Source organism: Giraffa tippelskirchi, chromosome 8 (assembly GCF_054371585.1).
Source record: "Giraffa tippelskirchi isolate mGirTip1 chromosome 8, T2T-mGirTip1v1.2.pri, whole genome shotgun sequence".
Lineage (NCBI taxonomy): Eukaryota > Metazoa > Chordata > Mammalia > Artiodactyla > Giraffidae > Giraffa > Giraffa tippelskirchi.
In genome coordinates this window covers 67,449,592-67,474,188 of record NC_137282.1, presented here as the reverse complement: position 1 = coordinate 67,474,188, position 24,597 = coordinate 67,449,592, and the positions used below count along the sequence as shown (strand labels likewise).

Below are 24,597 nucleotides of genomic sequence, written 5' to 3'. Positions count from 1 at the left end.
CTACCTTGGCACGTTACTCTCTTCATCCTGTGAAGACTCATTAGGCTTATCCTACAATTACTAGCTGGCCCGAGGAGATATCTCCTGAATCCAGACTAAGCTGGAGTCTCCCAGGCTCATCTGGCATGTCTTCCCTGAAGTCTGCCAAAACCCACACCCTTGCGTTTCCAGGGACTCCCCTTAGCCAGCTGGGCAGAAAACCCAGCATGTTTCAAACAAGCTGACAGACAAGCGGGAGAGGACTCACGGGCAGACGGCTTCCCTCAGGTCTCGGGTGGAGCTCTGGGACCACAGCAGCAACAGGCCATCCCAGTCCCTGGGCTCAGCAGCGCCCTCATTCTCACGCCGGCGGCTCTGCCCTGAGGGGAGCAGGAAGGTCACCAACTGCCGCAGGCGGACCTCACGCCCCTCCCACTTATGGAGCCTGACCTCCCCCGGCCCCACCCCTTCCCCTACCCCAGCAGGACGAGAGCTCCTCTTCCCCTGGCTTCTAACGTGAGGCCCGGCCCTGGGCCCCGATTGGGCACTGCCCCAGTCCGGAGCCAATCACAGTGGCCAAGGAGGTGGAAGGCACCGATTGGCCAGGGCCAGGTCATGTGACCATACTCCCCAGGAAACTCAAATATTACCAAGATTCCCTAAGAAACCAATGAACAAAATTATCCAGTAAAGGCAAACCGTACTTTTTAATGAGGCCAAAGTCACAGAAAAAAAAAAAAAAAAGCTTCACAATGAAGTGCTCAAGGAAGCTACAAAATAAACTTTCAAAAAAGTTTAGTAGTTTTTTTAATAGGGTGACGGAGAGCTATACCTATCCCATATATGTGAATTTAGGTTTAAACTAGATTTCCCTTGGCTATTTTATAAGACAAAAAAACCCACATCACCCCCTTTTACTCCCCCCCACACCCAAAAAGTGTTTTAATCTATTGAATTTTTGTGTCCTCAGTTGTGTCTGATTCACGGCAACTCACGATCTCTACACAGCCAGGCTCTTCCGTCCATGGAATTCAGGGCAATTTTTTCTGTCACAGTAAATGCCCACCCTGGGTGATCCAAACGGAAGGGCTCAGAGGCTCCTGAGAGACTAACTCCTTTCAGCTGAGCACAGAGCTGGCTCCTCACTGGGATGCCTGTGGCCTGGGGCTCCCAGAGGGGAGAGCAGCACTCGCCCCACCGTGTGGTCACTGCTGGAAGTGCAGGCTGCTCCTCACTCCCCCTTGACAGTGTCCCTGAGGGCAGAACAGTGTGAAGTTAATCAAGGTGGAAACGCAAACTCCAATGCAAGCAAACTTCCCTCAAGGTCTCCAATACCACTCAGGAACAGGGTATTGGAAACTGCAGGGGATGACATGAATGAAGATGGAGACTTGACACCTTACACCGAGTTCACTTCCAGTTATCCCTAGACAAACACTCCATGAAAACTTGTCACAAATCTAGAGGAACAATGAGCCGAAACCGGACACGTGCTTTGAGTCTTCACACACAAAACTAAAAGGCAGTCCACAAAAAAAACCAGGAGAATACAGTGGACTTTGCAAAATCAAAGATATCTACTGTGGGAAAGACCTCAGTACAAAAGCAAAAGACAGGTCACACATCGCGAGACGAATGAGTGGAAACACAAAGCTTATCAAGGATGTGTCTCCAAACAGACAAAGAACACCAACACAACAAGCCTGTGAAAACTAGGGAAAGGTCTGAAGGGACACCAGACTGAGGAAGACACACACAGAGTATCCCGGATGATGTCCAGCACTGAGGGCCTGAAGAATCAACAGTCTAGTTGTACCTCCTCAGGCCTGTGTGACCCTGGGTGAGGCCTCTGTTTCCCGGTGGCTCTGAGAGATGGACAGGGAGGAAGGGGAAGAGAAATCACTTGCATTTCTAATACTCACAGCAAAGTCTTCCAATGAGAAGGGAATTATCACCCCCACTGACAATGCCATTCACTGAAGTGATCCCCACGGGTCCATCTAACCCAGAAGGGAAGGAAGGACCTGTTCTCACAAAACGGCGAGAGATGGAAGAAGGAAGATCAAGCCCACACCAATCCCTGGAAAGAGAAGCTGTGCTCAGGGCTTGAAAGAATTCCTATTTGGAAAATGATATCCCAGCCCCACAAGGCAATCCACAGCTTCGATGCTATTCCTCCCAAAATGCCAATGCATTTTCGCACCCAACCAAGAATTGCAAAAGGGGTACGGAAACAGAAAAGAGCCTAAATTGTCAATACAATCCGACGAAAAAGCCCCGATACGGACATCCAAGGTTGTGTGAAAGGAAATTAGACGACCAAACTAGGATCCTCAGGAGAGTATCGGAGAAGGCAATGGCGACCCACTCCAGTACTCTTGCCTGGAAAATGCCCTGGACGGAGGAGCCTGGTAGGCTGCAGGCCATGGGGTCGCGCAGAGTCAGACACGACTGAAGTGACTTAGCCGCAGCAGCAGCAGCAGGAGCCGGACAGTATGCTATTGGGAATACAACAACACACACAGATCCAGATCGATGGAATAAAGTTGAGGGTCCAGACACAGACCCCAGCATCCATGCTCAACTCATCTCTGACACAGAAGGGGAGAATATCCAAATGGGAACAAGAAAGCCTCTTCAATACATGTCCATGGGAAAACCAGACAGCTACATCTGAAGAACGCTATTGGTTTTGATCTCAGACCACCTCAATATCGGGGAAAACCTCACCCTAAAGGCTGATGTCATGAGATAGCTAGAAAGAAGCGTAGGTCAAAGGCTCCTTAACATCAGAGTCTCCTTGCCATTTGCTGGGCGGAGGTAGAAATGGGTCTCTTCAAGTAAGGGAAAGAGGTACACGAAGTACACCAATGGGTTTCCATCCAATGGAACCTCTTCACAACAGAGAAGCTAAGCAAGCATTCACAAATGCAAAAGAGAGGAAACGGAACACGAGAGACTCCTTGCAAGTGGTGTATCTGAGAAGGGGTTCATATGGAAAGAGACGAAGAATGCACAGCACTCAGATTCCAAGAAACACCACCACCACCCTTGACCCTTCCCCCATGACCAACTCCGACCTAAAGCCTTTCTCTCCCTCTAACCTATCCCTAAAACATAACCCTCATCTAATCATATACATGTGCATTCCTAGCATCCATCCGTCCACACACGAGAGAGAAAGAGGAAGACACAGACTGAATTGAGAAAGGAAAAGAGAGGGACACAGCCAGAGAGAGACACGGAACCAAAGAGAGGAAAGGAGTCGATGGTCCAGACTTTTCATCAATCTGTCTCGAAGGTAGAAGCAATGACAGCGCCCATCCACCCCAGAAGGGGGAAAAGGACGGAAGGTTTGGAGAGGAAAAGACAAGAACGCAGGGAGCCATTAGAAGCTCAGCCACCCGCAGAAGCCGAGCTGGGACACTTGAACAGAATCTCAATGGAAACAGAGGACCAGAAAGTTGGCCACTCTTTTCTATAAGAGAGGGAGACCTTCGAGTCTTCCTTTCGGTCCTCCAACTTGGATGCGGGGTCTCAAAACAGTCAGGAGGGGGAGTGCCTTTTCCTGGGTACCACGGCACATCCAGGCCTCGTTCTGCCCCATTCTGTGCTGTGTCAGCCCAGGAAGGAATCTTTCTTTCTGAAGTCTCAGCGCACACGCTCCACGTGATATCGGCCCCAGGTGGAAAGGCATGGAGCTGCTCGTAGGCCGACAGACCTAGGAAGCAGATGGGAGAATGACCGCCACTCTGCAGATGGAGAGACTGGGGAAACCCTGAGGGGCATATGCTTGTCCAGGGCCACACCACTTATGAGAAGAAGGAGCCTGGTCTGAGAGCAGCGGGGCCCTCGGAGCTCAGGCCCTGGCTGCACCCAGGCCTCCCCAGGGCTGTCGGCTGGGCTGGGTGGGTGTCACTGTGCCTGCACATGGCTTAAGGGTGGTGGTCGAGCAGTCAGAAACCCAGGGATTCGCTTGGGAAGTTTTGGGGAAGGGACCTCAGCACGAACCCCAGGAAATGATGTCACCTGCCGGCAACAGAACCCAACAGAACCCGCAACCCGGGTATCCAGGCCTCGAGAGCGGAGAGGAGCCCCCAGCCAGATCACTTGCTGCCGAGATGTTCTGCTGTTTGCCCCTGCCCAGAGGCCGGGGCCTCAGGAGAGCTCACAGGCAGTGTGCGTGGGCACCCTGTCGACGTTGGCTCAGGGCACCCCCGAGACGCCTCTGGCCCTTTGCCCGGAGAAACAGAAAGGTAACACGGGGAGCCCCAGGCCGGGCCAGGCCACCTCTCCCATGCCACCCGGAAACACCGCGTCCTTTGCCTGTGTGTGTGGATGCGGGTTTCTCGGGGTGTGTCTCCCTCTAGGAAGCCCAGGTGGATGTGGGGTCAGAAGCCTGCGGACAAGTTGTGTCCACACCCCAGGGGAGAGCATGCTGGGCGGGATGGGGAGAGTGCGGGCAGGGCCGGCCGCCCAGGCTGACCTCACACCCTCAGGTGGGTCTCTTTCCTCCCGGGTGGGGATCTGAGCAGACACACGTCTCTGACCCTTCTGGGCAGAGAAGTTCGAGCAGGCCGAAGCAGCGGCTCCACTGGCCAGGCCCAGCTCGGAAAACTCCCAGCATGGCTGGCTGACGGTCACTGTCGTTGCAGAGCTTCCCACGTGATGAGGCCGAGGACGGGGACACCCCATCCAGCTCCCGGAGGGAGGGGTCGGAGCACCACCCCCCCGCCCGTGAGGCCCAGTGCAGGCTCCAGGTGAGCGTGCCCACGGAGGCATCAGCCCCACCGGGGGCGAAGCGGAGGCGGGGAAGGCCTGCTGCCGAGACACCGCCCAGGATACACCCGGCGGCCCAGTCTGAGGCTGCCACGGAGCTCAGCACACCCGGCTCCGACCCAGAGTCCCGAGAACCCCGGCCTCTGAGGCAGCAGGAGGACCTGGAGCCCAGCACGCCAGAGCACAGAGGTGAGGACGCTGGGGCTGGTGTACGGGAGTGTGTGCGGAGGGGGTGCTGAGCTACACAGGGACGAGTCCCCGAAAGCTGCTGCTGGGCCTGCAGCAAGCGCTGGCCTCACACCCCCCGCCCCCCATCTTGCACACTTCAGTCCCAAAAGACATCCGACCCTGGGTATTCTTTGGGAATCTCTTGGAAGCTTTCTGTCCCGGGATACGCACATGCCAAGGCTGGCCTGCGGGCAAACGATGCTTCTCCCACAGCTCTAGCACTGGCCTCCAACTGGAACCAGGCTCCACTTCCCAGACCTGTCCCTACAGAGGTGGTGGCTCCAGGTGCAGGACCCAGGGATCCACCGAGGGCAGATGGAGAACCGAGACTTGCCCTCGCAGAGACACCAGGCCAGCTGGGTACTGGCCAGCACACCGGGCAGATCGGATCTCCGTGCCTGCAGGACCCCCAGCCCCAGGCACTGATGTCCCACCCCCTCAGCCAGAACCTCCACCTCCACGTGCACCTCTACCTGCTCGGCCTTTGGCAGGAGAACCCGAGGCAGAGGAGGAGTCACCGCCTCGGCAGGGAGAGCCTGCCCTGGCTCCCGCGCAACACCCAGACGCCCACGATGACTCACCCACCCCTGCAGGGAGAACGAGCCCCCGCTCTGGACAGAGACCCAGAGCCCTTGCCGGAAACACCACGTCCAGGGGAGCGGTCGGCTCTGCAGCCTCCATCCCTGTCTGCTCACCGTGGACGCCGTCAACTCGGTCTGCCCCCAGGGGACATGGAGTTCCTTTCCCCCGAACTGCTTTGCATTTGGTTTGTTTCCACCTTTCTGGTGATGTTTTCTTTTTTGCGTGGTTTCCTGTATTTTTGTTGGTTAAGTTGGGATTAGTAAACTTTTTCATCATTGTTGCAATTTGGGAACACTGTTGTGTAACTCTGGTGATACTGTGTTACCATCACCACTTTGTAGTTTCAGACCCGTTCCATCTTTATGCCCCACCCCCCAACAAAGCCTGGATTCAAGGCAAGCACGCCCTGTTCATCCCTCCGCCCGATCCTGAACACAGTTTCATCTTTTCCTTCTGCATTCCTTCCTATATTCTTGGTGTCCCCAATCAATGACTCTCAGTGAAATGACTGAAGGAGTTTTTTTCGGACGCTCCACCTACTGTAAGACTCCACTGGAGAGTTCTCATGTTTATGTCCTTTGAACTAGCCTTTGATAGCCGAAAGGACGTTGTACGTCCTTTCAAGATACCATGTGCCAAACGAAGCCCTTTTGGCAAATGCCATCATTATCTCCAGGCAGGCATTGCTGTTTGAAGGGTGCCATCTCAGCCAGAAGGCAGAGGCTGAGCTCCTCTTGTTGCACCAGCTCCCAAAAGAAGCCAAGAAAGGGAGCTGGAACAACAAACCACCCCAACGCCCAGGAAAGCGTTCTTCATGACAGAAGGCTAGAAAATGACCCAACATCCTTGTGGCCCAGAACCCCTCTAGAAATTCACTGTTCCATAAAAAAGAGAAACAGATGGGAAGTTCCAAGGAGAGGCAATGCCCATGGCCAGTGTATTTTAGAGACGGCCTGACCGCTCCGGGGAAGACACGCACTGACAGAACCCCTTGGGAAACAGCCGTGATAGTCCTCACTGTCGTAAGGGATTCCTCTGGGGACAACCTGCCCTGGGCACCACACGAGGGAGCAGACCGGCTTCTCTTCCTCTGCCCCCACACCATTCACTCATGAAGGCAGCTCAGGTGTTCTCATGCCCTGCCTGCCTGCCTGCCTGGCTCATCCGTGAGCTGTGACCACCTCCAGGACAGGACTCCACCTTCTGCTCTCTGTGTACCGTGAATCTGCACACAGTGGGCTTTCAGAACCTTAGGAGACTTGAGCCATTCCCACTCGAGCCAGAACCCTCCCCAGGAAGGAAAACAGCTGTGGAGTCCTTTTGGCCCCAGCACTGGTTCCGAAACCCTGGCGGCTCCTAGAGCCTCTACGGTGTGAAGAGGGAGGTCCCTTTTGACAGAGCTTTCCGGCCGTCAGATCTAAGCTGCTGTTTCACTGTCAGCTGTGTCTCTTCCGTTGCAGTGTTGCAGGTGGGCCACGCTGCTCCAAAGGAGCTCACAAGCTGAGTTTCAAGGGAGGTATTGAGAGGACAGGGATGGCTACAACGTGCTGCAAACTGAGTGAGGGTCCCCACAATCCTCAGCAAAGGTGTGTGGTGTGCAAGTGGGGAGTAGAGGGCCCCCAAGTTCCAAAGGAAGGGAGGTACTCGGGAGCTAAAGCCCTTGGCTGCTGTGGTAGCAGCTGCAGATGGCAGCTCGTCCACAGTGCACTTCGAATGAGGTCATATGAGCGGGACTCTGGAAATGGCTCCGAAATCCAGAGAAAGGGGTCAGGGTATGTGGGAATCCGGCGGGGGTGGGGGGTGGATGAAGGAAGGTGTCCTTCCTCTCTCCAGTGCAATTTGGTTTGGTGAGTCTCAAAGCTACCAGATGGCACTTCCCAAGTCAGGCCCCCGCAGGAATCAGGGTGGGCTGCATGCCTCGGCCCCTGCCACAGGGACAAGCCACACCAGTGGCCTCCCTGAGCTCCAATGGCCGGATCTGGGGGTTCTGTCTGGGTGCACACCTGCTTGTTCTGGCCAAGTTCCCCGCTTCTCTGAGCACCAGCTTCAACCTCTCGAATGAGGACATCGATTGCTACCTTGGCACGTTACTCTCTTCATCCTGTGAAGACTCATTAGGCTTATCCTACAATTACTAGCTGGCCCGAGGAGATATCTCCTGAATCCAGACTAAGCTGGAGTCTCCCAGGCTCATCTGGCATGTCTTCCCTGAAGTCTGCCAAAACCCACACCCTTGCGTTTCCAGGGACTCCCCTTAGCCAGCTGGGCAGAAAACCCAGCATGTTTCAAACAAGCTGACAGACAAGCGGGAGAGGACTCACGGGCAGACGGCTTCCCTCAGGTCTCGGGTGGAGCTCTGGGACCACAGCAGCAACAGGCCATCCCAGTCCCTGGGCTCAGCAGCGCCCTCATTCTCACGCCGGCGGCTCTGCCCTGAGGGGAGCAGGAAGGTCACCAACTGCCGCAGGCGGACCTCACGCCCCTCCCACTTATGGAGCCTGACCTCCCCCGGCCCCACCCCTTCCCCTACCCCAGCAGGACGAGAGCTCCTCTTCCCCTGGCTTCTAACGTGAGGCCCGGCCCTGGGCCCCGATTGGGCACTGCCCCAGTCCGGAGCCAATCACAGTGGCCAAGGAGGTGGAAGGCACCGATTGGCCAGGGCCAGGTCATGTGACCATACTCCCCAGGAAACTCAAATATTACCAAGATTCCCTAAGAAACCAATGAACAAAATTATCCAGTAAAGGCAAACCGTACTTTTTAATGAGGCCAAAGTCACAGAAAAAAAAAAAAAAAAAGCTTCACAATGAAGTGCTCAAGGAAGCTACAAAATAAACTTTCAAAAAAGTTTAGTAGTTTTTTTAATAGGGTGACGGAGAGCTATACCTATCCCATATATGTGAATTTAGGTTTAAACTAGATTTCCCTTGGCTATTTTATAAGACAAAAAAACCCACATCACCCCCTTTTACTCCCCCCCACACCCAAAAAGTGTTTTAATCTATTGAATTTTTGTGTCCTCAGTTGTGTCTGATTCACGGCAACTCACGATCTCTACACAGCCAGGCTCTTCCGTCCATGGAATTCAGGGCAATTTTTTCTGTCACAGTAAATGCCCACCCTGGGTGATCCAAACGGAAGGGCTCAGAGGCTCCTGAGAGACTAACTCCTTTCAGCTGAGCACAGAGCTGGCTCCTCACTGGGATGCCTGTGGCCTGGGGCTCCCAGAGGGGAGAGCAGCACTCGCCCCACCGTGTGGTCACTGCTGGAAGTGCAGGCTGCTCCTCACTCCCCCTTGACAGTGTCCCTGAGGGCAGAACAGTGTGAAGTTAATCAAGGTGGAAACGCAAACTCCAATGCAAGCAAACTTCCCTCAAGGTCTCCAATACCACTCAGGAACAGGGTATTGGAAACTGCAGGGGATGACATGAATGAAGATGGAGACTTGACACCTTACACCGAGTTCACTTCCAGTTATCCCTAGACAAACATTCCATGAAAACTTGTCACAAATCTAGAGGAACAATGAGCCGAAACCGGACACGTGCTTTGAGTCTTCACACACAAAACTAAAAGGCAGTCCACAAAAAAAACCAGGAGAATACAGTGGACTTTGCAAAATCAAAGATATCTACTGTGGGAAAGACCTCAGTACAAAAGCAAAAGACAGGTCACACATCGCGAGACGAATGAGTGGAAACACAAAGCTTATCAAGGATGTGTCTCCAAACAGACAAAGAACACCAACACAACAAGCCTGTGAAAACTAGGGAAAGGTCTGAAGGGACACCAGACTGAGGAAGACACACACAGAGTATCCCGGATGATGTCCAGCACTGAGGGCCTGAAGAATCAACAGTCTAGTTGTACCTCCTCAGGCCTGTGTGACCCTGGGTGAGGCCTCTGTTTCCCGGTGGCTCTGAGAGATGGACAGGGAGGAAGGGGAAGAGAAATCACTTGCATTTCTAATACTCACAGCAAAGTCTTCCAATGAGAAGGGAATTATCACCCCCACTGACAATGCCATTCACTGAAGTGATCCCCACGGGTCCATCTAACCCAGAAGGGAAGGAAGGACCTGTTCTCACAAAACGGCGAGAGATGGAAGAAGGAAGATCAAGCCCACACCAATCCCTGGAAAGAGAAGCTGTGCTCAGGGCTTGAAAGAATTCCTATTTGGAAAATGATATCCCAGCCCCACAAGGCAATCCACAGCTTCGATGCTATTCCTCCCAAAATGCCAATGCATTTTCGCACCCAACCAAGAATTGCAAAAGGGGTACGGAAACAGAAAAGAGCCTAAATTGTCAATACAATCCGACGAAAAAGCCCCGATACGGACATCCAAGGTTGTGTGAAAGGAAATTAGACGACCAAACTAGGATCCTCAGGAGAGTATCGGAGAAGGCAATGGCGACCCACTCCAGTACTCTTGCCTGGAAAATGCCCTGGACGGAGGAGCCTGGTAGGCTGCAGGCCATGGGGTCGCGCAGAGTCAGACACGACTGAAGTGACTTAGCCGCAGCAGCAGCAGCAGGAGCCGGACAGTATGCTATTGGGAATACAACAACACACACAGATCCAGATCGATGGAATAAAGTTGAGGGTCCAGACACAGACCCCAGCATCCATGCTCAACTCATCTCTGACACAGAAGGGGAGAATATCCAAATGGGAACAAGAAAGCCTCTTCAATACATGTCCATGGGAAAACCAGACAGCTACATCTGAAGAACGCTATTGGTTTTGATCTCAGACCACCTCAATATCGGGGAAAACCTCACCCTAAAGGCTGATGTCATGAGATAGCTAGAAAGAAGCGTAGGTCAAAGGCTCCTTAACATCAGAGTCTCCTTGCCATTTGCTGGGCGGAGGTAGAAATGGGTCTCTTCAAGTAAGGGAAAGAGGTACACGAAGTACACCAATGGGTTTCCATCCAATGGAACCTCTTCACAACAGAGAAGCTAAGCAAGCATTCACAAATGCAAAAGAGAGGAAACGGAACACGAGAGACTCCTTGCAAGTGGTGTATCTGAGAAGGGGTTCATATGGAAAGAGACGAAGAATGCACAGCACTCAGATTCCAAGAAACACCACCACCACCCTTGACCCTTCCCCCATGACCAACTCCGACCTAAAGCCTTTCTCTCCCTCTAACCTATCCCTAAAACATAACCCTCATCTAATCATATACATGTGCATTCCTAGCATCCATCCGTCCACACACGAGAGAGAAAGAGGAAGACACAGACTGAATTGAGAAAGGAAAAGAGAGGGACACAGCCAGAGAGAGACACGGAACCAAAGAGAGGAAAGGAGTCGATGGTCCAGACTTTTCATCAATCTGTCTCGAAGGTAGAAGCAATGACAGCGCCCATCCACCCCAGAAGGGGGAAAAGGACGGAAGGTTTGGAGAGGAAAAGACAAGAACGCAGGGAGCCATTAGAAGCTCAGCCACCCGCAGAAGCCGAGCTGGGACACTTGAACAGAATCTCAATGGAAACAGAGGACCAGAAAGTTGGCCACTCTTTTCTATAAGAGAGGGAGACCTTCGAGTCTTCCTTTCGGTCCTCCAACTTGGATGCGGGGTCTCAAAACAGTCAGGAGGGGGAGTGCCTTTTCCTGGGTACCACGGCACATCCAGGCCTCGTTCTGCCCCATTCTGTGCTGTGTCAGCCCAGGAAGGAATCTTTCTTTCTGAAGTCTCAGCGCACACGCTCCACGTGATATCGGCCCCAGGTGGAAAGGCATGGAGCTGCTCGTAGGCCGACAGACCTAGGAAGCAGATGGGAGAATGACCGCCACTCTGCAGATGGAGAGACTGGGGAAACCCTGAGGGGCATATGCTTGTCCAGGGCCACACCACTTATGAGAAGAAGGAGCCTGGTCTGAGAGCAGCGGGGCCCTCGGAGCTCAGGCCCTGGCTGCACCCAGGCCTCCCCAGGGCTGTCGGCTGGGCTGGGTGGGTGTCACTGTGCCTGCACATGGCTTAAGGGTGGTGGTCGAGCAGTCAGAAACCCAGGGATTCCCTTGGGAAGTTTTGGGGAAGGGACCTCAGCACGAACCCCAGGAAATGATGTCACCTGCCGGCAACAGAACCCAACAGAACCCGCAACCCGGGTATCCAGGCCTCGAGAGCGGAGAGGAGCCCCCAGCCAGATCACTTGCTGCCGAGATGTTCTGCTGTTTGCCCCTGCCCAGAGGCCGGGGCCTCAGGAGAGCTCACAGGCAGTGTGCGTGGGCACCCTGTCGACGTTGGCTCAGGGCACCCCCGAGACGCCTCTGGCCCTTTGCCCGGAGAAACAGAAAGGTAACACGGGGAGCCCCAGGCCGGGCCAGGCCACCTCTCCCATGCCACCCGGAAACACCGCGTCCTTTGCCTGTGTGTGTGGATGCGGGTTTCTCGGGGTGTGTCTCCCTCTAGGAAGCCCAGGTGGATGTGGGGTCAGAAGCCTGCGGACAAGTTGTGTCCACACCCCAGGGGAGAGCATGCTGGGCGGGATGGGGAGAGTGCGGGCAGGGCCGGCCGCCCAGGCTGACCTCACACCCTCAGGTGGGTCTCTTTCCTCCCGGGTGGGGATCTGAGCAGACACACGTCTCTGACCCTTCTGGGCAGAGAAGTTCGAGCAGGCCGAAGCAGCGGCTCCACTGGCCAGGCCCAGCTCGGAAAACTCCCAGCATGGCTGGCTGACGGTCACTGTCGTTGCAGAGCTTCCCACGTGATGAGGCCGAGGACGGGGACACCCCATCCAGCTCCCGGAGGGAGGGGTCGGAGCACCACCCCCCCGCCCGTGAGGCCCAGTGCAGGCTCCAGGTGAGCGTGCCCACGGAGGCATCAGCCCCACCGGGGGCGAAGCGGAGGCGGGGAAGGCCTGCTGCCGAGACACCGCCCAGGATACACCCGGCGGCCCAGTCTGAGGCTGCCACGGAGCTCAGCACACCCGGCTCCGACCCAGAGTCCCGAGAACCCCGGCCTCTGAGGCAGCAGGAGGACCTGGAGCCCAGCACGCCAGAGCACAGAGGTGAGGACGCTGGGGCTGGTGTACGGGAGTGTGTGCGGAGGGGGTGCTGAGCTACACAGGGACGAGTCCCCGAAAGCTGCTGCTGGGCCTGCAGCAAGCGCTGGCCTCACACCCCCCGCCCCCCATCTTGCACACTTCAGTCCCAAAAGACATCCGACCCTGGGTATTCTTTGGGAATCTCTTGGAAGCTTTCTGTCCCGGGATACGCACATGCCAAGGCTGGCCTGCGGGCAAACGATGCTTCTCCCACAGCTCTAGCACTGGCCTCCAACTGGAACCAGGCTCCACTTCCCAGACCTGTCCCTACAGAGGTGGTGGCTCCAGGTGCAGGACCCAGGGATCCACCGAGGGCAGATGGAGAACCGAGACTTGCCCTCGCAGAGACACCAGGCCAGCTGGGTACTGGCCAGCACACCGGGCAGATCGGATCTCCGTGCCTGCAGGACCCCCAGCCCCAGGCACTGATGTCCCACCCCCTCAGCCAGAACCTCCACCTCCACGTGCACCTCTACCTGCTCGGCCTTTGGCAGGAGAACCCGAGGCAGAGGAGGAGTCACCGCCTCGGCAGGGAGAGCCTGCCCTGGCTCCCGCGCAACACCCAGACGCCCACGATGACTCACCCACCCCTGCAGGGAGAACGAGCCCCCGCTCTGGACAGAGACCCAGAGCCCTTGCCGGAAACACCACGTCCAGGGGAGCGGTCGGCTCTGCAGCCTCCATCCCTGTCTGCTCACCGTGGACGCCGTCAACTCGGTCTGCCCCCAGGGGACATGGAGTTCCTTTCCCCCGAACTGCTTTGCATTTGGTTTGTTTCCACCTTTCTGGTGATGTTTTCTTTTTTGCGTGGTTTCCTGTATTTTTGTTGGTTAAGTTGGGATTAGTAAACTTTTTCATCATTGTTGCAATTTGGGAACACTGTTGTGTAACTCTGGTGATACTGTGTTACCATCACCACTTTGTAGTTTCAGACCCGTTCCATCTTTATGCCCCACCCCCCAACAAAGCCTGGATTCAAGGCAAGCACGCCCTGTTCATCCCTCCGCCCGATCCTGAACACAGTTTCATCTTTTCCTTCTGCATTCCTTCCTATATTCTTGGTGTCCCCAATCAATGACTCTCAGTGAAATGACTGAAGGAGTTTTTTTCGGACGCTCCACCTACTGTAAGACTCCACTGGAGAGTTCTCATGTTTATGTCCTTTGAACTAGCCTTTGATAGCCGAAAGGACGTTGTACGTCCTTTCAAGATACCATGTGCCAAACGAAGCCCTTTTGGCAAATGCCATCATTATCTCCAGGCAGGCATTGCTGTTTGAAGGGTGCCATCTCAGCCAGAAGGCAGAGGCTGAGCTCCTCTTGTTGCACCAGCTCCCAAAAGAAGCCAAGAAAGGGAGCTGGAACAACAAACCACCCCAACGCCCAGGAAAGCGTTCTTCATGACAGAAGGCTAGAAAATGACCCAACATCCTTGTGGCCCAGAACCCCTCTAGAAATTCACTGTTCCATAAAAAAGAGAAACAGATGGGAAGTTCCAAGGAGAGGCAATGCCCATGGCCAGTGTATTTTAGAGACGGCCTGACCGCTCCGGGGAAGACACGCACTGACAGAACCCCTTGGGAAACAGCCGTGATAGTCCTCACTGTCGTAAGGGATTCCTCTGGGGACAACCTGCCCTGGGCACCACACGAGGGAGCAGACCGGCTTCTCTTCCTCTGCCCCCACACCATTCACTCATGAAGGCAGCTCAGGTGTTCTCATGCCCTGCCTGCCTGCCTGCCTGGCTCATCCGTGAGCTGTGACCACCTCCAGGACAGGACTCCACCTTCTGCTCTCTGTGTACCGTGAATCTGCACACAGTGGGCTTTCAGAACCTTAGGAGACTTGAGCCATTCCCACTCGAGCCAGAACCCTCCCCAGGAAGGAAAAGAGCTGTGGAGTCCTTTTGGCCCCAGCACTGGTTCCGAAACCCTGGCGGCTCCTAGGGCCTCTACGGTGTGAAGAGGGAGGTCCCTTTTGACAGAGCTTTCCGGCCGTCAGATCTAAGCTGCTGTTTCACTGTCAGCTGTGTCTCTTCCGTTGCAGTGTTGCAGGTGGGCCACGCTGCTCCAAAGGAGCTCACAAGCTGAGTTTCAAGGGAGGTATTGAGAGGACAGGGATGGCTACAACGTGCTGCAAACTGAGTGAGGGTCCCCACAATCCTCAGCAAAGGTGTGTGGTGTGCAAGTGGGGAGTAGAGGGCCCCCAAGTTCCAAAGGAAGGGAGGTACTCGGGAGCTAAAGCCCTTGGCTGCTGTGGTAGCAGCTGCAGATGGCAGCTCGTCCACAGTGCACTTCGAATGAGGTCATATGAGCGGGACTCTGGAAATGGCTCCGAAATCCAGAGAAAGGGGTCAGGGTATGTGGGAATCCGGCGGGGGTGGGGGGTGGATGAAGGAAGGTGTCCTTCCTCTCTCCAGTGCAATTTGGTTTGGTGAGTCTCAAAGCTACCAGATGGCACTTCCCAAGTCAGGCCCCCGCAGGAATCAGGGTGGGCTGCATGCCTCGGCCCCTGCCACAGGGACAAGCCACACCAGTGGCCTCCCTGAGCTCCAATGGCCGGATCTGGGGGTTCTGTCTGGGTGCACACCTGCTTGTTCTGGCCAAGTTCCCCGCTTCTCTGAGCACCAGCTTCAACCTCTCGAATGAGGACATCGATTGCTACCTTGGCACGTTACTCTCTTCATCCTGTGAAGACTCATTAGGCTTATCCTACAATTACTAGCTGGCCCGAGGAGATATCTCCTGAATCCAGATTAAGCTGGAGTCTCCCAGGCTCATCTGGCATGTCTTCCCTGAAGTCTGCCAAAACCCACACCCTTGCGTTTCCAGGGACTCCCCTTAGCCAGCTGGGCAGAAAACCCAGCATGTTTCAAACAAGCTGACAGACAAGCGGGAGAGGACTCACGGGCAGACGGCTTCCCTCAGGTCTCGGGTGGAGCTCTGGGACCACAGCAGCAACAGGCCATCCCAGTCCCTGGGCTCAGCAGCGCCCTCATTCTCACGCCGGCGGCTCTGCCCTGAGGGGAGCAGGAAGGTCACCAACTGCCGCAGGCGGACCTCACGCCCCTCCCACTTATGGAGCCTGACCTCCCCCGGCCCCACCCCTTCCCCTACCCCAGCAGGACGAGAGCTCCTCTTCCCCTGGCTTCTAACGTGAGGCCCGGCCCTGGGCCCCGATTGGGCACTGCCCCAGTCCGGAGCCAATCACAGTGGCCAAGGAGGTGGAAGGCACCGATTGGCCAGGGCCAGGTCATGTGACCATACTCCCCAGGAAACTCAAATATTACCAAGATTCCCTAAGAAACCAATGAACAAAATTATCCAGTAAAGGCAAACCGTACTTTTTAATGAGGCCAAAGTCACAGAAAAAAAAAAAAAAAAGCTTCACAATGAAGTGCTCAAGGAAGCTACAAAATAAACTTTCAAAAAAGTTTAGTAGTTTTTTTAATAGGGTGACGGAGAGCTATACCTATCCCATATATGTGAATTTAGGTTTAAACTAGATTTCCCTTGGCTATTTTATAAGACAAAAAAACCCACATCACCCCCTTTTACTCCCCCCCACACCCAAAAAGTGTTTTAATCTATTGAATTTTTGTGTCCTCAGTTGTGTCTGATTCACGGCAACTCACGATCTCTACACAGCCAGGCTCTTCCGTCCATGGAATTCAGGGCAATTTTTTCTGTCACAGTAAATGCCCACCCTGGGTGATCCAAACGGAAGGGCTCAGAGGCTCCTGAGAGACTAACTCCTTTCAGCTGAGCACAGAGCTGGCTCCTCACTGGGATGCCTGTGGCCTGGGGCTCCCAGAGGGGAGAGCAGCACTCGCCCCACCGTGTGGTCACTGCTGGAAGTGCAGGCTGCTCCTCACTCCCCCTTGACAGTGTCCCTGAGGGCAGAACAGTGTGAAGTTAATCAAGGTGGAAACGCAAACTCCAATGCAAGCAAACTTCCCTCAAGGTCTCCAATACCACTCAGGAACAGGGTATTGGAAACTGCAGGGGATGACATGAATGAAGATGGAGACTTGACACCTTACACCGAGTTCACTTCCAGTTATCCCTAGACAAACATTCCATGAAAACTTGTCACAAATCTAGAGGAACAATGAGCCGAAACCGGACACGTGCTTTGAGTCTTCACACACAAAACTAAAAGGCAGTCCACAAAAAAAACCAGGAGAATACAGTGGACTTTGCAAAATCAAAGATATCTACTGTGGGAAAGACCTCAGTACAAAAGCAAAAGACAGGTCACACATCGCGAGACGAATGAGTGGAAACACAAAGCTTATCAAGGATGTGTCTCCAAACAGACAAAGAACACCAACACAACAAGCCTGTGAAAACTAGGGAAAGGTCTGAAGGGACACCAGACTGAGGAAGACACACACAGAGTATCCCGGATGATGTCCAGCACTGAGGGCCTGAAGAATCAACAGTCTAGTTGTACCTCCTCAGGCCTGTGTGACCCTGGGTGAGGCCTCTGTTTCCCGGTGGCTCTGAGAGATGGACAGGGAGGAAGGGGAAGAGAAATCACTTGCATTTCTAATACTCACAGCAAAGTCTTCCAATGAGAAGGGAATTATCACCCCCACTGACAATGCCATTCACTGAAGTGATCCCCACGGGTCCATCTAACCCAGAAGGGAAGGAAGGACCTGTTCTCACAAAACGGCGAGAGATGGAAGAAGGAAGATCAAGCCCACACCAATCCCTGGAAAGAGAAGCTGTGCTCAGGGCTTGAAAGAATTCCTATTTGGAAAATGATATCCCAGCCCCACAAGGCAATCCACAGCTTCGATGCTATTCCTCCCAAAATGCCAATGCATTTTCGCACCCAACCAAGAATTGCAAAAGGGGTACGGAAACAGAAAAGAGCCTAAATTGTCAATACAATCCGACGAAAAAGCCCCGATACGGACATCCAAGGTTGTGTGAAAGGAAATTAGACGACCAAACTAGGATCCTCAGGAGAGTATCGGAGAAGGCAATGGCGACCCACTCCAGTACTCTTGCCTGGAAAATGCCCTGGACGGAGGAGCCTGGTAGGCTGCAGGCCATGGGGTCGCGCAGAGTCAGACACGACTGAAGTGACTTAGCCGCAGCAGCAGCAGCAGGAGCCGGACAGTATGCTATTGGGAATACAACAACACACACAGATCCAGATCGATGGAATAAAGTTGAGGGTCCAGACACAGACCCCAGCATCCATGCTCAACTCATCTCTGACACAGAAGGGGAGAATATCCAAATGGGAACAAGAAAGCCTCTTCAATACATGTCCATGGGAAAACCAGACAGCTACATCTGAAGAACGCTATTGGTTTTGATCTCAGACCACCTCAATATCGGGGAAAACCTCACCCTAAAGGCTGATGTCATGAGATAGCTAGAAAGAAGCGTAGGTCAAAGGCTCCTTAACATCAGAGTCTCCTTGCCATTTGCTGGGCGGAGGTAGAAATGGGTCTCTTCAAGTAAGGGAAAGAGGTACACGAAGTACACCAATGGGTTTCCATCCAATGGAACCTCTTCACAACAGAGAAGCTAAGCAAGCATTCACAAATGCAAAAGAGAGGAAACGGAACACGAGAGACTCCTTGCAAGTGGTGTATCTGAGAAGGGGTTCATATGGAAAGAGACGAAGAATGCACAGCACTCAGATTCCAAGAAACACCACCACCACCCTTGACCCTTCCCCCATGACCAACTCCGACCTAAAGCCTTTCTCTCCCTCTAACCTATCCCTAAAACATAACCCTCATCTAATCATATACACGTGCATTCCTAGCATCCATCCGTCCACACACGAGAGAGAAAGAGGAAGACACAGACTGAATTGAGAAAGGAAAAGAGAGGGACACAGCCAGAGAGAGACACGGAACCAAAGAGAGGAAAGGAGTCGATGGTCCAGACTTTTCATCAATCTGTCTCGAAGGTAGAAGCAATGACAGCGCCCATCCACCCCAGAAGGGGGAAAAGGACGGAAGGTTTGGAGAGGAAAAGACAAGAACGCAGGGAGCCATTAGAAGCTCAGCCACCCGCAGAAGCCGAGCTGGGACACTTGAACAGAATCTCAATGGAAACAGAGGACCAGAAAGTTGGCCACTCTTTTCTATAAGAGAGGGAGACCTTCGAGTCTTCCTTTCGGTCCTCCAACTTGGATGCGGGGTCTCAAAACAGTCAGGAGGGGGAGTGCCTTTTCCTGGGTACCACGGCACATCCAGGCCTCGTTCTGCCCCATTCTGTGCTGTGTCAGCCCAGGAAGGAATCTTTCTTTCTGAAGTCTCAGCGCACACGCTCCACGTGATATCGGCCCCAGGTGGAAAGGCATGGAGCTGCTCGTAGGCCGACAGACCTAGGAAGCAGATGGGAGAATGACCGCCACTCTGCAGATGGAGAGACTGGGGAAACCCTGAGGGGCATATGCTTGTCCAGGGCCACACCACTTATGAGAAGAAGGAGCCTGGTCTGAGAGCAGCGGGGCCCTCGGAGCTCAGGCCCTGGCTGCACCCAGGCCTCCCCAGGGCTGTCGGCTGGGCTGGGTGGGTGTCACTGTGCCTGCACATGGCTTAAGGGTGGTGGTCGAGCAGTCAGAAACCCAGGGATTCGCTTGGGAAGTTTTGGGGAAGGGACCTCAGCACGAACCCCAGGAAATGATGTCACCTGCCGGCAACAGAACCCAACAGAACCCGCAACCCGGGTATCCAGGCCTCGAGAGCGGAGAGGAGCCCCCAGCCAGATCACTTGCTGCCGAGATGTTCTGCTGTTTGCCCCTGCCCAGAGGCCGGGGCCTCAGGAGAGCTCACAGGCAGTGTGCGTGGGCACCCTGTCGACGTTGGCTCAGGGCACCCCCGAGACGCCTCTGGCCCTTTGCCCGGAGAAACAGAAAGGTAACACGGGGAGCCCCAGGCCGGGCCAGGCCACCTCTCCCATGCCACCCGGAAACACCGCGTCCTTTGCCTGTGTGTGTGGATGCGGGTTTCTCGGGGTGTGTCTCCCTCTAGGAAGCCCAGGTGGATGTGGGGTCAGAAGCCTGCGGACAAGTTGTGTCCACACCCCAGGGGAGAGCATGCTGGGCGGGATGGGGAGAGTGCGGGCAGGGCCGGCCGCCCAGGCTGACCTCACACCCTCAGGTGGGTCTCTTTCCTCCCGGGTGGGGATCTGAGCAGACACACGTCTCTGACCCTTCTGGGCAGAGAAGTTCGAGCAGGCCGAAGCAGCGGCTCCACTGGCCAGGCCCAGCTCGGAAAACTCCCAGCATGGCTGGCTGACGGTCACTGTCGTTGCAGAGCTTCCCACGTGATGAGGCCGAGGACGGGGACACCCCATCCAGCTCCCGGAGGGAGGGGTCGGAGCACCACCCCCCCGCCCGTGAGGCCCAGTGCAGGCTCCAGGTGAGCGTGCCCACGGAGGCATCAGCCCCACCGGGGGCGAAGCGGAGGCGGGGAAGGCCTGCTGCCGAGACACCGCCCAGGATACACCCGGCGGCCCAGTCTGAGGCTGCCACGGAGCTCAGCACACCCGGCTCCGACCCAGAGTCCCGAGAACCCCGGCCTCTGAGGCAGCAGGAGGACCTGGAGCCCAGCACGCCAGAGCACAGAGGTGAGGACGCTGGGGCTGGTGTACGGGAGTGTGTGCGGAGGGGGTGCTGAGCTACACAGGGACGAGTCCCCGAAAGCTGCTGCTGGGCCTGCAGCAAGCGCTGGCCTCACACCCCCCGCCCCCCATCTTGCACACTTCAGTCCCAAAAGACATCCGACCCTGGGTATTCTTTGGGAATCTCTTGGAAGCTTTCTGTCCCGGGATACGCACATGCCAAGGCTGGCCTGCGGGCAAACGATGCTTCTCCCACAGCTCTAGCACTGGCCTCCAACTGGAACCAGGCTCCACTTCCCAGACCTGTCCCTACAGAGGTGGTGGCTCCAGGTGCAGGACCCAGGGATCCACCGAGGGCAGATGGAGAACCGAGACTTGCCCTCGCAGAGACACCAGGCCAGCTGGGTACTGGCCAGCACACCGGGCAGATCGGATCTCCGTGCCTGCAGGACCCCCAGCCCCAGGCACTGATGTCCCACCCCCTCAGCCAGAACCTCCACCTCCACGTGCACCTCTACCTGCTCGGCCTTTGGCAGGAGAACCCGAGGCAGAGGAGGAGTCACCGCCTCGGCAGGGAGAGCCTGCCCTGGCTCCCGCGCAACACCCAGACGCCCACGATGACTCACCCACCCCTGCAGGGAGAACGAGCCCCCGCTCTGGACAGAGACCCAGAGCCCTTGCCGGAAACACCACGTCCAGGGGAGCGGTCGGCTCTGCAGCCTCCATCCCTGTCTGCTCACCGTGGACGCCGTCAACTCGGTCTGCCCCCAGGGGACATGGAGTTCCTTTCCCCCGAACTGCTTTGCATTTGGTTTGTTTCCACCTTTCTGGTGATGTTTTCTTTTTTGCGTGGTTTCCTGTATTTTTGTTGGTTAAGTTGGGATTAGTAAACTTTTTCATCATTGTTGCAATTTGGGAACACTGTTGTGTAACTCTGGTGATACTGTGTTACCATCACCACTTTGTAGTTTCAGACCCGTTCCATCTTTATGCCCCACCCCCCAACAAAGCCTGGATTCAAGGCAAGCACGCCCTGTTCATCCCTCCGCCCGATCCTGAACACAGTTTCATCTTTTCCTTCTGCATTCCTTCCTATATTCTTGGTGTCCCCAATCAATGACTCTCAGTGAAATGACTGAAGGAGTTTTTTTCGGACGCTCCACCTACTGTAAGACTCCACTGGAGAGTTCTCATGTTTATGTCCTTTGAACTAGCCTTTGATAGCCGAAAGGACGTTGTACGTCCTTTCAAGATACCATGTGCCAAACGAAGCCCTTTTGGCAAATGCCATCATTATCTCCAGGCAGGCATTGCTGTTTGAAGGGTGCCATCTCAGCCAGAAGGCAGAGGCTGAGCTCCTCTTGTTGCACCAGCTCCCAAAAGAAGCCAAGAAAGGGAGCTGGAACAACAAACCACCCCAACGCCCAGGAAAGCGTTCTTCATGACAGAAGGCTAGAAAATGACCCAACATCCTTGTGGCCCAGAACCCCTCTAGAAATTCACTGTTCCATAAAAAAGAGAAACAGATGGGAAGTTCCAAGGAGAGGCAATGCCCATGGCCAGTGTATTTTAGAGACGACCTGACCGCTCCGGGGAAGACACGCACTGACAGAACCCCTTGGGAAACAGCCGTGATAGTCCTCACTGTCGTAAGGGATTCCTCTGGGGACAACCTGCCCTGGGCACCACACGAGGGAGCAGACCGGCTTCTCTTCCTCTGCCCCCACACCATTCACTCATGAAGGCAGCTCAGGTGTTCTCATGCCCTGCCTGCCTGCCTGCCTGGCTCATCCGTGAGCTGTGACCACCTCCAGGACAGGACTCCACCTTCTGCTCTCTGTGTACCGTGAATCTGCACACAGTGGGCTTTCAGAACCTTAGGAGACTTGAGCCATTCCCACTCGAGCCAGAACCCTCCCCAGGAAGGAAAACAGCTGTGGAGTCCTTTTGGCCCCAGCACTGGTTCCGAAACCCTGGCGGCTCCTAGAGCCTCTACGGTGTGAAGAGGGAGGTCCCTTTTGACAGAGCTTTCCGGCCGTCAGATCTAAGCTGCTGTTTCACTGTCAGCTGTGTCTCTTCCGTTGCAGTGTTGCAGGTGGGCCACGCTGCTCCAAAGGAGCTCACAAGCTGAGTTTCAAGGGAGGTATTGAGAGGACAGGGATGGCTACAACGTGCTGCAAACTGAGTGAGGGTCCCCACAATCCTCAGCAAAGGTGTGTGGTGTGCAAGTGGGGAGTAGAGGGCCCCCAAGTTCCAAAGGAAGGGAGGTACTCGGGAGCTAAAGCCCTTGGCTGCTGTGGTAGCAGCTGCAGATGGCAGCTCGTCCACAGTGCACTTCGAATGAGGTCATATGAGCGGGACTCTGGAAATGGCTCCGAAATCCAGAGAAAGGGGTCAGGGTATGTGGGAATCCGGCGGGGGTGGGGGGTGGATGAAGGAAGGTGTCCTTCCTCTCTCCAGTGCAATTTGGTTTGGTGAGTCTCAAAGCTACCAGATGGCACTTCCCAAGTCAGGCCCCCGCAGGAATCAGGGTGGGCTGCATGCCTCGGCCCCTGCCACAGGGACAAGCCACACCAGTGGCCTCCCTGAGCTCCAATGGCCGGATCTGGGGGTTCTGTCTGGGTGCACACCTGCTTGTTCTGGCCAAGTTCCCCGCTTCTCTGAGCACCAGCTTCAACCTCTCGAATGAGGACATCGATTGCTACCTTGGCACGTTACTCTCTTCATCCTGTGAAGACTCATTAGGCTTATCCTACAATTACTAGCTGGCCCGAGGAGATATCTCCTGAATCCAGACTAAGCTGGAGTCTCCCAGGCTCATCTGGCATGTCTTCCCTGAAGTCTGCCAAAACCCACACCCTTGCGTTTCCAGGGACTCCCCTTAGCCAGCTGGGCAGAAAACCCAGCATGTTTCAAACAAGCTGACAGACAAGCGGGAGAGGACTCACGGGCAGACGGCTTCCCTCAGGTCTCGGGTGGAGCTCTGGGACCACAGCAGCAACAGGCCATCCCAGTCCCTGGGCTCAGCAGCGCCCTCATTCTCACGCCGGCGGCTCTGCCCTGAGGGGAGCAGGAAGGTCACCAACTGCCGCAGGCGGACCTCACGCCCCTCCCACTTATGGAGCCTGACCTCCCCCGGCCCCACCCCTTCCCCTACCCCAGCAGGACGAGAGCTCCTCTTCCCCTGGCTTCTAACGTGAGGCCCGGCCCTGGGCCCCGATTGGGCACTGCCCCAGTCCGGAGCCAATCACAGTGGCCAAGGAGGTGGAAGGCACCGATTGGCCAGGGCCAGGTCATGTGACCATACTCCCCAGGAAACTCAAATATTACCAAGATTCCCTAAGAAACCAATGAACAAAATTATCCAGTAAAGGCAAACCGTACTTTTTAATGAGGCCAAAGTCACAGAAAAAAAAAAAAAAAAAAGCTTCACAATGAAGTGCTCAAGGAAGCTACAAAATAAACTTTCAAAAAAGTTTAGTAGTTTTTTTAATAGGGTGACGGAGAGCTATACCTATCCCATATATGTGAATTTAGGTTTAAACTAGATTTCCCTTGGCTATTTTATAAGACAAAAAAACCCACATCACCCCCTTTTACTCCCCCCCACACCCAAAAAGTGTTTTAATCTATTGAATTTTTGTGTCCTCAGTTGTGTCTGATTCACGGCAACTCACGATCTCTACACAGCCAGGCTCTTCCGTCCATGGAATTCAGGGCAATTTTTTCTGTCACAGTAAATGCCCACCCTGGGTGATCCAAACGGAAGGGCTCAGAGGCTCCTGAGAGACTAACTCCTTTCAGCTGAGCACAGAGCTGGCTCCTCACTGGGATGCCTGTGGCCTGGGGCTCCCAGAGGGGAGAGCAGCACTCGCCCCACCGTGTGGTCACTGCTGGAAGTGCAGGCTGCTCCTCACTCCCCCTTGACAGTGTCCCTGAGGGCAGAACAGTGTGAAGTTAATCAAGGTGGAAACGCAAACTCCAATGCAAGCAAACTTCCCTCAAGGTCTCCAATACCACTCAGGAACAGGGTATTGGAAACTGCAGGGGATGACATGAATGAAGATGGAGACTTGACACCTTACACCGAGTTCACTTCCAGTTATCCCTAGACAAACACTCCATGAAAACTTGTCACAAATCTAGAGGAACAATGAGCCGAAACCGGACACGTGCTTTGAGTCTTCACACACAAAACTAAAAGGCAGTCCACAAAAAAAACCAGGAGAATACAGTGGACTTTGCAAAATCAAAGATATCTACTGTGGGAAAGACCTCAGTACAAAAGCAAAAAACAGGTCACACATCGCGAGACGAATGAGTGGAAACACAAAGCTTATCAAGGATGTGTCTCCAAACAGACAAAGAACA

General features: G+C 54.7%; 3 protein-coding genes and 1 long non-coding RNA gene across 4 annotated transcripts in view; 3 read left to right on the top strand and 1 right to left on the bottom strand.

Annotated features, from left to right (window-relative positions):
* Nucleotides 1-24,597, bottom strand: part of LOC145517350 (uncharacterized) — a 123,830-nt gene that overhangs the window by 77,597 nt on the left and 21,636 nt on the right. The window contains exons 8-20 of the long non-coding RNA XR_014061987.1: nt 23,904-24,161; nt 23,175-23,286; nt 20,967-21,083; nt 18,760-18,985; nt 16,260-16,517; nt 15,533-15,644; nt 11,118-11,343; nt 8,618-8,875; nt 7,890-8,001; nt 5,682-5,798; nt 3,475-3,700; nt 975-1,232; nt 248-359 (exon numbers count right to left, since the gene is read on the bottom strand). This is a non-coding gene — a long non-coding RNA (uncharacterized LOC145517350). The remainder of the gene's footprint in view (nt 1-247; nt 360-974; nt 1,233-3,474; nt 3,701-5,681; nt 5,799-7,889; nt 8,002-8,617; nt 8,876-11,117; nt 11,344-15,532; nt 15,645-16,259; nt 16,518-18,759; nt 18,986-20,966; nt 21,084-23,174; nt 23,287-23,903; nt 24,162-24,597) is intronic.
* On the top strand, nt 1,867-5,852 carry LOC145517139 (uncharacterized). Its single transcript, XM_081519400.1, has 3 exons — nt 1,867-4,235; nt 4,635-4,947; nt 5,200-5,852. The coding sequence occupies exons 1-3, from the start codon at nt 3,999-4,001 to the stop codon at nt 5,826-5,828; spliced, it is 1,179 nt and encodes a 392-aa protein (XP_081375526.1). The 5' UTR covers nt 1,867-3,998; the 3' UTR covers nt 5,829-5,852.
* On the top strand, nt 11,701-13,491 carry LOC145517260 (uncharacterized). The gene is made up of 3 exons (XM_081519534.1): nt 11,701-11,878; nt 12,278-12,590; nt 12,843-13,491. The coding sequence occupies exons 1-3, from the start codon at nt 11,744-11,746 to the stop codon at nt 13,469-13,471; spliced, it is 1,077 nt and encodes a 358-aa protein (XP_081375660.1). The 5' UTR covers nt 11,701-11,743; the 3' UTR covers nt 13,472-13,491.
* On the top strand, nt 17,152-21,134 carry LOC145517140 (uncharacterized). Its single transcript, XM_081519401.1, has 3 exons — nt 17,152-19,520; nt 19,920-20,232; nt 20,485-21,134. The coding sequence occupies exons 1-3, from the start codon at nt 19,284-19,286 to the stop codon at nt 21,111-21,113; spliced, it is 1,179 nt and encodes a 392-aa protein (XP_081375527.1). The 5' UTR covers nt 17,152-19,283; the 3' UTR covers nt 21,114-21,134.

Bases quoted from the DNA above. Each gene is read 5' to 3' on its own strand.
- LOC145517139 (XM_081519400.1), top strand. From the start codon at position 3,999: ATGATGTCACCTGCCGGCAACAGAACCCAACAGAACCCGCAACCCGGG. The intron at 4,236-4,634 runs GTAACACGGGGA...CTGTCGTTGCAG, and splicing joins TTGCCCGGAGAAACAGAAAG to AGCTTCCCACGTGATGAGGC. The intron at 4,948-5,199 runs GTGAGGACGCTG...CTTCTCCCACAG, and splicing joins CAGCACGCCAGAGCACAGAG to CTCTAGCACTGGCCTCCAAC.
- LOC145517140 (XM_081519401.1), top strand. From the start codon at position 19,284: ATGATGTCACCTGCCGGCAACAGAACCCAACAGAACCCGCAACCCGGG. The intron at 19,521-19,919 runs GTAACACGGGGA...CTGTCGTTGCAG, and splicing joins TTGCCCGGAGAAACAGAAAG to AGCTTCCCACGTGATGAGGC. The intron at 20,233-20,484 runs GTGAGGACGCTG...CTTCTCCCACAG, and splicing joins CAGCACGCCAGAGCACAGAG to CTCTAGCACTGGCCTCCAAC.
- LOC145517260 (XM_081519534.1), top strand. From the start codon at position 11,744: ATGTTCTGCTGTTTGCCCCTGCCCAGAGGCCGGGGCCTCAGGAGAGCT. The intron at 11,879-12,277 runs GTAACACGGGGA...CTGTCGTTGCAG, and splicing joins TTGCCCGGAGAAACAGAAAG to AGCTTCCCACGTGATGAGGC. The intron at 12,591-12,842 runs GTGAGGACGCTG...CTTCTCCCACAG, and splicing joins CAGCACGCCAGAGCACAGAG to CTCTAGCACTGGCCTCCAAC.